General features: G+C 53.9%; 1 protein-coding gene across 4 annotated transcripts in view; it reads right to left on the reverse strand.

Moving 5' to 3' along the window:
- Window positions 1-12,796, reverse strand: part of TRAPPC9 (trafficking protein particle complex subunit 9) — a 509,514-nt gene that overhangs the window by 102,276 nt on the left and 394,442 nt on the right. For all 4 annotated transcript variants that reach the window (XM_049700891.1, XM_004265298.4, XM_033419745.2 and 1 more), the window contains one exon: window positions 3,580-3,670. In XM_049700891.1, the coding sequence (XP_049556848.1) occupies window positions 3,580-3,670 (91 nt within the window). The remainder of the gene's footprint in view (window positions 1-3,579; window positions 3,671-12,796) is intronic.

Here is a 12,796-nt window from a genome sequence, read left to right on the forward strand (position 1 = left end):
AGAGTTTGGCGTCACGCTCCCCAAATGTGAGGGTGGGCAGTGGGTGACCTCACACGAGGCATCACGTGGCCGCTGCTTCCCTGACAGGCGTTACCCTCGTGCCTACAAGTGCTGCCCACACATCACAGCTCGGCCCTGGACCTGGGGCTTTGCTCGGTGATGATCTGGAGGCTGTGCACTGAAAGCATCCCCTCCAAGATGGAGCCAACACCTGACTGGTATTCACTGGCTGTGGATGAAGGACAGGACAGACGAGGCACCACGAAGCTATGAAGAGGAAAGCTTCAGCTGTCAGCTGAAGAAGGGAGAAGGGGCACAGCCGTGGGACGATCAAATCATCATGGGAAACGGCTTAGCCCATTAGTCACCACCACCCAGTATCCATGGAAACGACTGGAACTGGACATCGTAGCAGGCCGTCAGGAAGCCCACTGGGCTCTGTCACCCTCCCAGCCTCGTCTTCCCACCCGGAGGTGCAGCCTCCCCAGCTCGCAGTTTTGCTCCCGGATGGACAGAGACAGGAGGCAGCCGACTCGGGGTCCCGTCCCAGGCCCCTCCCCAGCCCTGCCGCGGCTCTGTCCTGTCCGGTCCTGCCTTGCCTTGGGATGCTCCGCAGAAAGAACGCATGCAGTCCTGGATCCACCCCAGAATCTAGCTTCCTTTCCTCCTCGACCACCACACAGCATCAGTCCTGGTGGTCCCCACCGCCCCAGGCCCACATCCCCACTGAGAGGGAAGGAACGCACTCTCGCAAGGTCACAGGCATCTCTTCAAACCTTCGCCCAGGATTTGGGGCCCTCAGCATCTCCAGTTTACAAATAAGAAACCCAGGCCCAGAGAACTTGCTGACTCGTCCACAGAAGTTGCCCCATGAGGAAGCAGCAGACAGGACTGAGACCCGTGGTGGGTTTGTGCCATCCACAGGTCTGCCTGTGGCACGTGATGTAACCACCATCACGCAGCAAACCTGACGGCTGTGCTCTCTGCCGCCACCCCCTAGAGTATTAACAATTTCAGGGTATCCTTGCTGAGGGAATGACCCCAAAACACAGAGAAAGCTCTACGTACAGCCAATGCAAGTAACCTACATAACAACAAACACCTCCAAAAAACAGAAACAGCCAAACACCAGAGCAGGTACTAAGTTATCTTGTATCCATTTGATGAAATTACGGTGAGGACTTAAACAGCATGTGTTAAGACATGTTTATAACATGGGAAATACTTATGTTTTGTCAAGTATAAAAAAGGACACAGAAGTACTACAGTATGATCATCTCTATGAACAAAATTTAAGTTGGGGGACAGGAAAAAGACTTAGAAATGCACACAAATGAAATGAAGTAGAGACTGTTTTGGGGGGGGGGGGGATGTGGGAAAAGGGTAATTTTTCTCCATCCAACTTTTCTGATTTCCCCTGGCTTTCTACAGTGAGAATATATTGCTTTCATGAAGTGAGCTAGTGGAAGGGTCAAGAGTCCAGGGTGTGGAAAGCTGCCTTTGAAGAACCAGGAGGACAGCCCAAGTTATGGGGTGAGGAGCTGGTGGCTCCAAGATGTCGGCTCCACTGCAGAGGGGACAGTGAGGGTAGGAGGTGACGTGTGCTGAGGCCAGGGATGAAGACCCCACCCCACGCACGGTGGGCCGGGGAGGCCAGCCTGGGGCAGGAGGGAAGCAGACGAAACTCACCGCCTTCCGTCACGGGCCACTACCCTGGAACTGCGTTCACAAGAGGGTGAGAAAGTCACCCGAGAAACCCAGACTCCCACAATGCCCATGTCATGATCAATGACCAAGAGTCACACAGTCACTTGACAGAACAGCTCAAGAGCCTTAAATACGCGCACGTCTTTTGACTTGATAACTCTAAAGCTAGGAAACTGATCTAAGTCAGGAAAGCCTACCTAAGGATGTTCCTTGGAAGCAGCCGGATATGGTAATAGTTAAATGACACTCTGAACAGGAAACTACTACGCACTGTTTCTGGAGACCGTGGATGCCTCAAGGACAGGAACTGGGCTGCCGGGGATGCTGCTGGGAGCCCAAAAGCGCAGCCCCGAGCTGCCTGGCACCGCGGACACTGCCAGTGAGACCTCCTGGCAGAAACGCCTTTCAGGTCCTGGTATTATTGTTTAAAACGTCATGCATCGTCTCCAGGATAAAATCTTTTAATACTTGCATTATTTGCCAACACACTGGTATGCATGTGACACACGACAAGGAAAACACCTGCAAGGAGACCAGTGCAAATCCAGCAAGGGCCTCTGACCTCTCCCAATGTACCCTCCCCACCCCCAGTCTCTGGAATGAGTCAGACCCTCCAGGGCTCACTCCCAGACTGCTGAGGCCTTGGGGAATTTCTTCTGACTGACATGATGCCTTAATGGAAGTTTTGTGTCACTGTGTTTCCTCGGGCTGGTTGGGGCTGGGAGTCTGATCCTCCTCAGCTGCCACATAACGGTGGAAGTAGCTGGCTGAGCCCGGGTCATCAAGAGACAAGACATTCCAAACTAGGAAAGCGAGGGACACCCCCAGAGGTGCAAGCAGTGACACATTCCGCAGAAACACTGCCCGCCTCCTTCCACTCAGGCTGGACCAGCGAGGCGGCGGCTTCCACGGAAGGAGCCCCCGGTGCAGCACACAGCCCACTCACGGCTGCCGTGTCAGCGCCCCTCACAGGACTCCCGACAACCTTCACGGGCGGGAGTAGGGAGGCCAACAGAGTGGGCGGCCCCCGGGCAGCGCGAGGGGCTCTCACAAACTGAAGGGGAAGTGCAGGAACGCCAGGAGGAAGGCCTGTTCTCTTCAGACCCCTGGGATAATTTTCCTGTGTCTCTAGCATGCCAAAGGGGGAGGCCAAGCTAATTAATTAAGCAGATGAAATACCAGATACTAATTTACAATGGTTTCTGGGGTAAAGAGAAGAAGGTACACGTACAAGATTGTTTGCATCTGACCCAACATAGAATACATGATGGAATCATTTCCAGAGGATAATAAAGACTCCCACTTCAACAAAAATTCTACATTTAGTTTGTTTCTCAACAAAATTGTTTCGCCGCTATTTAGGAAGGCAGAGACTGGGGTGAGAGTTCCAGGTGCAACGGGCAGCGAACGTTCAAATGCCTTTTTCGAAGTGCCACCTCAGGGCGATCGCTCACGGGCTGAGCGCCAGGCTGAGTTAGGGTGTTTACCAAACAAACTGTCCGAGCTAGTCCGGGAGAGACGAGCTAACCGCAGCCTCGCTCCCGCGCACCACCCTCATCACGCGAGATGCAGAAACATCTGCAGAAGACACGCCCATGCGGACACCAAGTGCCCCCACGGAGGACGGCAGGCTCCGCAGCGAATGGACCCCGAGGGCCCCTCCACGTCACTGCCACACCTGTGCTCAGAGGGCAGCGAGCCCGTTCACGAGGCTGTGACCGGGCAGAGCTCGGTAGACACGCAGAGGCCGGCCCGGCGGTGAGCTTCCCTCCCCCCCACGGCTCTCTGTGACGTCCGCACACACTGCCAAGCGCGAGCCTGCGCATTCTGAGAAAAGGAGCGCGTGCCCCCGAGGTGACGAGCGGTACTCACCCCACAGGAGAGGGGCCAGCTGCAGATGCTCCAGGACCAGCTGGCTCAGGAGTCCTTCCACACTCGCCTCACCTGTGCGCTTCAGAGAGGGGTGAGCCGCGTTAAGGAAAACTCCGCTGCCTCCGACTCCCGGGCCAGGGGGAGAAGTTCTAGAAGTTTCTCCACAGACTCCCAGACGGGAAACCTCCCACGGCAGGTGACCGTCCCCCTGCTCTCCAGGGATGGTCTAACCAACCACAAGATATCACCTGAGTGTGTGGGAAACAGGTACGTAAATGTGGCAAGGGCCTCTCCCCCCTCCCCCTCCCCTCCCCCAGATCTGGTAAATTGAGCTGTTATGTGAAGAAGGGAAATCCACTGGGATAATTTCAATCCAACAGCTATTCTTGCTGGGGGAAATAAAGAGGGAAGGTTGTTTTTCCTAAAAAGGATGCAAACTGTGGCTGACCAATACAACCAAGTGCGTCTCTCTACACGTGTCGGTTTCATGCCAGTTTCACGTCTGCCCTGTTATACATCTTGATGTAATTACACATATTATTACAAACGGACTCACGCGAGTTCATAATCGAGGAAGTCATACGGCCTCTCAGCAAGTATCGGTGGATGAAGAAATTAGGTTTAGAAATGCAGAAAACAGACGTCTCCAAGGTGCTAATGTTAAACAGCCAGTGTGGTCCTCAGAGAGAGATCTATAAACCTCTCTCCCTTTTCCTACATACATTAAAGCCCCAGTACTTAGGTTGCAATCAAAAGGGAAGAACGTCATTCCTGACATTCTCTAGTGACTGAGGAAGTGGGGGAAAATCCCATTACTTTCTTCCGTTAGCAAGTTAATTGCATTCAACAAACACAGAGTGTGTCTGAAACAAGACAGGCATGGTGAGAAGCACTGAGGACACTGAAATGACTGGACGTGAACCTTGAACTTGAGAGGCTCACATTCCAACAAAGATGACAATATAGGAACAGACCATTGCACTTGCCCAGCCTGAGGACAGCTGGGTCGGGATAAAGCCACACAGGCAGAGTGGAATGGGCTGGGGCAGGGAGCGAGGGGTGCTGAGGCCCCGAGGGAATGCAGACCAGAGCTCCCGGGTCCCTCCTGCCAGAGAGGGACACCCAGCCCTCAGACAGCCCAGCCGAGCATCCGCGGAGAGCTGTTCAGACAAGAGGGCTGCTCAGGAGAGCCAGCTGGCCGCACGCGGCAACGGGCCTCAGGCAGGGCACAGGCCAAGCTGCTGGCGTCCAGGACGCTCAGGAGCACCGCCCACCTGCCTCTCCAGCCCCGGGTCCTGCTTTGGCTGCCTTGGCCCTGTTTCAATTCTTCCAAAACACAGCGTGCTCTCTCAGAACTCCATACCCTCCACCTTCCGTGCTCTGCCTGGAAATGCTTTTCCCTGCCCTCTTCCCCCTCCTCACTGTACTCATACTTTAACCCTTACCGCAGACCTCTCTTCCTCCAGGAAGGCCTCTCTGAACTGTCTCTGCTCCGAAGGCTCTCGGCATCCCCTCGGCAGCCCTCACTAGATGTGTGTGTCTTCCATCGTCTGGCTTCATCACTCGCCTGTCCGCTGGGCGAGGGCAGAGCCCTCATTCTGGGGCCTGGAACAGTGTCTGGATCGTCGTGGCCGCTCCATGAACACTGTCTGATGACTAAATGAATGCTGGCATGAGTCAACATCCCAGGTAGGCGGTGCAGGGGCCACATCTGTGTGTGTGTTTCTTTCTGTTTTCTTTCCTGACTCTCTCTGGGGGTTATTTTCACTTGTATGAAATTAAGACTTCAGAATATGGCATATTACTCCCTCTTGTCAAAAAAAAAAAAATCATGCCAGGCTTTTGAGGCTGATCGCACCCCGGTGCTTGAAGAACAGAAAAAGTGCCTAACAAACGTGGCCAGGATGAGGAGCCTTTGAAATGATTAGTGAGAAGAGCAAGTTAGGATGTGAGTAATTTCAAAGTTGCCAAATGGCACTGGGGCTTTGGAAACCATTCCAATAGCATATTTCTGTATTCGGACATGAGCCATAAAATTATACAGCTGAGCTAGTAAAGCTAATTACCTGCACGCACATCCCCTCCCCTTCAGCCCCACGAGCCACCAGAGCAGTCTTGTGTCTGAGCCTGGACACAGGAGTGCAACCCTGGCTGACCAGTCAGCTATGCAGATGCTCTATCAGCCGCTTTTAGAGCCCAGGTTACAATGTTATAGTGAGGACAGTGGACATGGCAGCGGCTCCTCTTTCCTAAACACATGGACTCTGGCGTTGGGGGCAAGAGGTCAACAGAGAATGATGAGGAGGACAGTAATTCCTATCATTATTTCTGCTAGAAGGAGTATTTCCAAAGCGAGTCCCATGAGAGAGGCTGTGTGCTAAGTGTTTAACATGTATCTTCTCAATTTAATACTATTTTCAAATTGAGTATGTGGTGGGTTTAAAATAGGGACTGTTATTTCCATTGCAGAGATTTTTAAAACTCAGGCCCATGGGGATAACAAGAAAGCAGACACGGCTAGGAAGTGGCAGGATTGAGGCCGTCTGACCCTGGAGCCCACACTGCAGCCCACACTTTCAGACACTTTACTATGAACACAGTATCGATTCCTCACAATAAACCTGGAAGCCAGGACCCGTGATCCCCACTGGACAAACGAGGATCCTCTGTGCACAGGGCCGGGGCCTGGCCAGGACCCCAGCACTGTCAGGGGCTGAGCCACCGCCCGCTCCCAGCATGGCGCGTGGTGGCCAGCCCCTTTCCTCCAGCCCTGAGGGAGGCCCACGGGGAGCTCTCCGTGGTGCTGAAGTACCTGTCTCCCCCAGCTTCAAGCCCTTCCTAGTCACCTGGGACGCAGCAATTAAGTTTCCAGGTCAGCCGATGGGTTCTTGCCCCCAAGATATACTCCTGTCCCTTAGGAGGGCAGGGGTGGTGACACTGCAGCAGGGGGAATGTAGACCACTGTGGGTGCCAACCAGGCTTTGCAAGTCTCCTAGCCACACCCTCAAGTAATGATCATCGACAACCCCTGTGCGCCTGGAACGTAAGAAAACTCAAGTGCCCAGCTCAGTGCATCCAACTCACATTCGTTCTGCCTCTGGAGCCTCCCACAGGCAGCTTCTGGCTCCCCGCAAGGAGCCACGCATCCCTCTCCCAGCGCCCCCTGCGCCTGCCACTTCCTGCCTCAGAGCCACGGCTGAGCTCCCCGGAGCCACCGCACTTCACTCACGCCTCTCAGAGGTGGCGAGCCTCACAGTGCGGGCTGGCCCTTGCTCACCGCCATCCCCGGCTCAAACCTGCCGGGCTGATGAGCGGCCGGCTCTGCCGTCACGACTGCTTGGCCGCTCATTTTTGCAAACCAGTAAGACAGACTTCAGAGGGCTGCTTGTGGCTCCAAACCCAGGAGAGTAAGGGACGTGCCCCTGGTCAGTGGCACTGCGCCTGGCACACAGGAGGTGCTCCATCAATGCTCAGTGCTTCTCACTGAGCACCTACTTACCTAAGGGGCATCTCACACAGTGCTCACAGCAACCTCAGGTTGAGGAAACCCCTTCGGGGATGTTAAGCCACACAGCCAGGAAGGGAGGAGCCAATTTAGCCCTTCAGCTCCAAGTGCAGAGCTCCTCCCTGCCGGGGGTGGGCCTGGATTCACATCAGGGTATCAATACCTACAGCGTGGGCTGTGGTAGCTGCTGGGGACGAGAAGACCCACCAGGTGAGATCCTTCCTACTTTTAAGAAGCCCAGCCTATTGTGCAAGGATGATACCATAGTATTATTAGTCACCCATCATAGTTAATTACATTTAATTAATCAATATTTGTGCAGAGCTTTCTTGTTTACAAATGTTTTCATGCACATTGTCTCAGTTAATCTTCTCCGAGTCTTGGGAACCATGGATATTTGCTTCCAAATCTTAAAAACAACGCCAGATGCTAGGAAAATGCAGAAAGTTAATAAAATACCTTCCCTTTCATTTTCTGCTAGCCCGTTAGCGGTGAAATATTCAGTCATGCACTGCAATCAAAGGACCGTTTAAAACCACGGAGCAGTTTTTGAGATCCTGCCTGTGTGCATGGGACTGAAGTTTACCAGGACCCAGCCTGATGCTCTAGAAGAAATGACTGTTCAGTCAGCTCTTCCCTTGGGGAACGTGCAGCCTGGCGGGTGGCAGGCCTGGGTCCTCTCACAGGAGAGTGCAGCGCCGTGCTCTGAACACCCGGTTGTCATAAGCGGTCTACTGAGACCCAGCCCGTGAGAGCTGCTGATGCAGATGTTTCTAAACGGGCCCCCAGGTGAGCGTTCCGGAGCGGGGAGCTCGTTGAGGAGCAGGCCTGCACCTTGGCACCACCCCCGCCAGGAAGATGGGTTGTCTGCGCCCCATGTGCCAGCGCTGGAGTGATAACCCCAGGTGCAGGGACTTAGCCCAGCCCCACTTCAGCTCAAATCAATTAGCAAATTGTCACAACTAGAAATTACGCTAATGGAAAGGCTGCTTTGGGTGATTAATGAGCCTCTTTCCCATGCCTCTGTCCTCCGATTTGCTGCATGAACTTTGAGAATGCTGATGCCCGAGGAACGCTACGTCTCTTTGGCTTCATCTGAAAAATGGGGATAACTTGAAGGCCCTGGCAGAGACCAGATGCTCTTCTGCTCTTTTGCCCAACACAGAGCTAATAAGAGCACAGACTCTGAAGCCAGGCAGCTGGATGAGAACCCAAGCTCTGCCACTTACTAGCTGGGTGACCTGGAACAAGTTAGGTAAACTCACAGGACCTCAGGTTTCTCATCTGTGGACTGTGGATAAAAACTACTTCACAGGGTTTTTGTAAAAACGGAGTAAATCTAGGTAAATTGCTCAGAACAGTGCTGGCATCTAGTAAGTGCCATAAGGTGTTAGCTGTTACTTAAGCTCTGTAATTTTATGATTCTATTATATAAGATACACATGCTCACAATAATTGTCATGCCGGAAGTACACAGAACGTGTAAAAGCCCAGCGTGCACCCAACCACATGAACACACCGCACGTTGACTCGTGTGCATGTGCTCTCTCTCTCTCTCTCTCTCTCACACACTCACACACACACACACACACACACACACACACACACACACACACAGATTGGGAACTTTGCTTTGCACACTAGGGAAAGTCCTTCCCCACTCTCGTGAGCCGGCGAAACCTGAAATCTGCGCTCTGTGAGCCAAACCCTGATTCCATTCAGAGTAACTTCAAGGTATACATATTTGGATTCGGGGGAGTCAAGAGTCAAATATGTGTCCCTCCCACCTCACTCCCTCCGTCCCCTGAAGGCTAAAGGGCCAGGGCAACTTTACATCGAGGGTCGGGAGCAACGCTTCTCTTGGGCTGGCGTGGCTTCCCCACTATGAGGATTAAAGGCCTAACCAAGTGATTATCCACAGCTATAAACACTCACTCCCTAAAGACAAATACAAGATGCAACCCTGCATGTTACTGAAGATGATCAAGGAATCAGCTGTACCGATAAAGGGAGCTACTTGTATTAAAATTCATTTAGATAGAACTCTCTCTCCTAACATGACTATCAGAAAAACCTAGTGCACTGTTTTAAAGGAGTCTTATCTAAAAATACTTAACTTCTCTCAGGGAATGAGAAGACGGAGCTCCATCAGAAGCATCTGTGAGAGTTAGCCAGCAGCCAGTTAGAGAGGCTGAGAGGCCATCTCAGGCAATCCGGTGCAAACAGCGAACGCTCTGCCTCAGTCTCTAAAGGGAGGAGGGCTTGGCTATCGGCAAATTCTCCTCACTGGCGGGGATGCGGTCTCGGAAGCTGAGAAGCCAGGTGTGGCCGTATGCCAGGTGGCCTGTCCTGGTGGTGACCAACCAAACTGAGGACGTCGTGCCTAGAGTCTTACAGGGTTGACCCCAAGTACAGACTGATGACAGACGTCACAGCCGCTGCTGCGCTTCTGGGATTTATAGAGGGCCACTGGTGTCTGTGAGGCCAAACACGCCACCGTCAGCGGCACGGCCCGGGTCAGCCCTGGGAAGGCAGCCCCTCGGGGGCGCAGCCGTGCTCTCAAGAGAACGGCCACACTCCCCTTCCCAGTTATTAAGGACTCTGTGCCCTCTGTGTCCCCCGAAGACATTCCAGCCCCCACTCCGGGCTGCTGATTCTTCGGCACCTAAGGCCCACTGTACCACTGGGGTCCTTGAGCCTCTGCCTCACCCTCAAAGCAGCCAGATGGTTACAAACGATCTCCAGACAGAAGGCGGGAGACGCGTGCTTACCAAACCAGACCACCTGGCAGAGACTCAGCCCAGATGGTCCAGGCCGCCAGCTTCGTGGGGATCAGCTGAGCTGGGCACCCAGTCCTTGTCGGGAAACCTATATGGGGTTGGATTCTAACAGGTCAGCAAGCATCTCAGCAAACCCTGAAATGCTCTCTGAAGAGAGATTTGCAACAAAAACGAGGAAAGCGAGAAGGGGCGCTGACAACAAGCTTGCTCCTAGCGTCTCCCGCATCTGTTTCCACCGCAGACAGCCTGCGCAGGGCTGCCCGCTGGAAATGGAGACGGGCTTCCACGCAGACGAATCTTGCTGGTTGCAAACTCCCTTCCTACGTCCATCACAGCACTCAGCGTAGTGCAACCAAGCTGGTGACCATCGGCTGCATCAATCAAATGGAAACCACTGAGTCACCAAAAGGTTTCAGTAGCTACATGGAAGGATTCCAGGCAGCACCGGGGCGGGGAAGAGAGCACGCGCTCGGGCCCCATCGGGCAGAGTCCACACCCCATCTTATTCACCGCAGTGTCCCCGGCGCTGGGCGCAAACCGCAGCACATCGTAGGTCATCAGGAAATAGCTGCTGACACCACCTGACCTTAGGAACAGCAGAGCCTGGCAAGGGAGACAGTCCTGGGAAGAAAACAAACTTTCCTGTGCTCTGTAAGCAGTATTCCAAACAAGAGTTAAGCACTGAGAATTGCAGGACCCCAGAGGAGGGGCAGTTCCAGCCGGGGCCAGATGGCAGAGGGGGCAGAGGGGGCAGAGAGGGCTCCGTGGAAGATGGAACACGTGAGGCCAACCATAAAGGACGACCCACACCTGCTTCAATGCTGATGCTTGTTCCTCTGTCTCTGAATTACCGTGGAAAGTGAAAACAGATATGGTCAGCTTCCATACGTCCCCAAACCAGACGCTCTGGGTGATTGTCAGAACTGCCAACCCAGCCCCTTTCAGGCAGGCCCCAGCAGAGGTGGAGGTGAGGACGCCAGGGGACAGTCATGGGGGAGGTCTGGCCCAGCGTCCCTTGTCCAGGAGAAGCCTCACCTGAGGCCGGGTCGCCTGAGCAGCGCCGGGTCTTCCAGCAGGAAGCGTGTCCCCTGTACTGACACACCCTAGGGTCAGGGGCCGTGACGGCACCACGAGAGTGAGGCCTCACTTCAGGTTGACTTCAGTCAACAGGAAAATAACACGCGTTCTGGGATCCTGGCTCTCCAGCTCCCGGCACCATCTCAGGTGAGTTACTTAATTTCCAAAATTTACTTATTTACTTCTTTTTTTTTTTTTTTAGGTTAGGTCATACAGTTTTTTGGTTTTTTTTAAACATCTTTATTGGGGTATAATTGCTTTACAATGGTGTGTTAGTTTCTGCTTTATAACAACCTATTTACTTCTTAAAAAGGGGTAGGTATTACCTGTTTTGTAGGTTTGAGGGAAAGTGCTAATATCCCGTCTGGCACCTGGTACGGGATCAGAAGGGCAGATACAATTGTGAGAACTGACCCTAGCGGCAACCGGCAACCCGGACCAGGGGTCGTCATGGTGCTGAACGGATGGAGACACGGGCCTGACAGGTCACCACCTCCCTGCTGGACGCAGGAGACAGCAGAGCCAGACCTTCGGAGCCGGGGCTCCGGCCCCCAACGGTGCAGCATCTTTGGTCCCAGCCCAAAGGCAAATGCAGACGGTCACTGGGTCACATGCGGGGCTACTACCTGCTACTGACAGAGTTCCGGGAGAGTTGGCTGTATTAAGGTTTCCCAATTTCAGTAAAAATGGTCCAACAGTGGCAGCTGGAGGGAAGAAGAAGGTTCAAAGAAGAAGAATGGAAAGCAAGGGCGTGTTTATCCGGAAAGTGCGGACAGGCCTCTCTGTGCAGGCCGCCCCGCCCGCCCCAGGAGCCCCACCGACATCACCCCCAGGCAAGCTCCTCCCGCGAGATGGACGCACTCAGGAAGACATTCCCTTTCAAAGTCACCAGGCTGAGGTGGCACAAGGCATAGGCAAGGGAGGAGGGCGGGCTTCAGGACAGGTCTTTGTGAGGAGTCCTTCGTCCTGGGCGGAATAAGGATCGAAGCGCAAGGACAGGAGAGCCCCAGGTGTGACGGGGGCAAGCCTGATGGCGGGGAGGGCGCTGGTCCTGCAGGCGCCACGCGACGGGGCTCCTCGTGGTACCGTCACCTCCCCCCACTACACTGGGAGGAACGGGAAACAGAGGGGTTAGGCTGAGACCCAGCGGCTGGCGGGGAGGGGTGAGGCGGGGGCAGAGCGCCTGCCGGTCCCACGTCCAGCTCCGCTGCCCGGCATCCCTTCCCCAGCCCCGCAGACAACACACTAAGTAACTGACACACAGGAGCCGTGCAAGCGGCGGTTTTCATAGCAGTGATGATGATGGAAGTGATAAACAGAAAAGAGACAGGTATCGTAAATCTAAGGAAAACAAGCAGTATTCAATTCATGAGCTCATTTGGCGGGGCCAGCGTGTAAACCCCACCTCAGAACCAGTGAGCGCCAGGGCTGAAAACACCACTAGGCCCCTGGTGCTCACTGCCCCTGGATGGCCAGGTGCCCTCCACCACCTCCTCCACATGAGGTCACCCTGTCCCTGCAGAGGTGGGTCTCCTGACCCACCGGGCAGCCTGCGGGGACCCGTGGACTGTGTTGGCTCTTGGCCAGTTACCAGGCTCCTTGTAATAAAGCCCGCCCTTTATTATAAGGGGGGAGGGGTTACAAGGCGGGGGAGGGACGGACTGGGAGTGTGGGGTTACTAGATGCAAACTGTTACATACAGAATGAACAGACGACAAGGTCCTACTGTGCAGCACAGGGAGCTATATTCAATATCCTGGGGTAAAGCATAATGGAAAAGAATATACAGAAGAATGAATATACGTGTATAACTGAGTCACTGTGCCGTACAGCAGAAATAAACACAACATTGTGA

Source organism: Orcinus orca, chromosome 17 (assembly GCF_937001465.1).
Source record: "Orcinus orca chromosome 17, mOrcOrc1.1, whole genome shotgun sequence".
NCBI classification, from domain to species: domain Eukaryota; kingdom Metazoa; phylum Chordata; class Mammalia; order Artiodactyla; family Delphinidae; genus Orcinus; species Orcinus orca.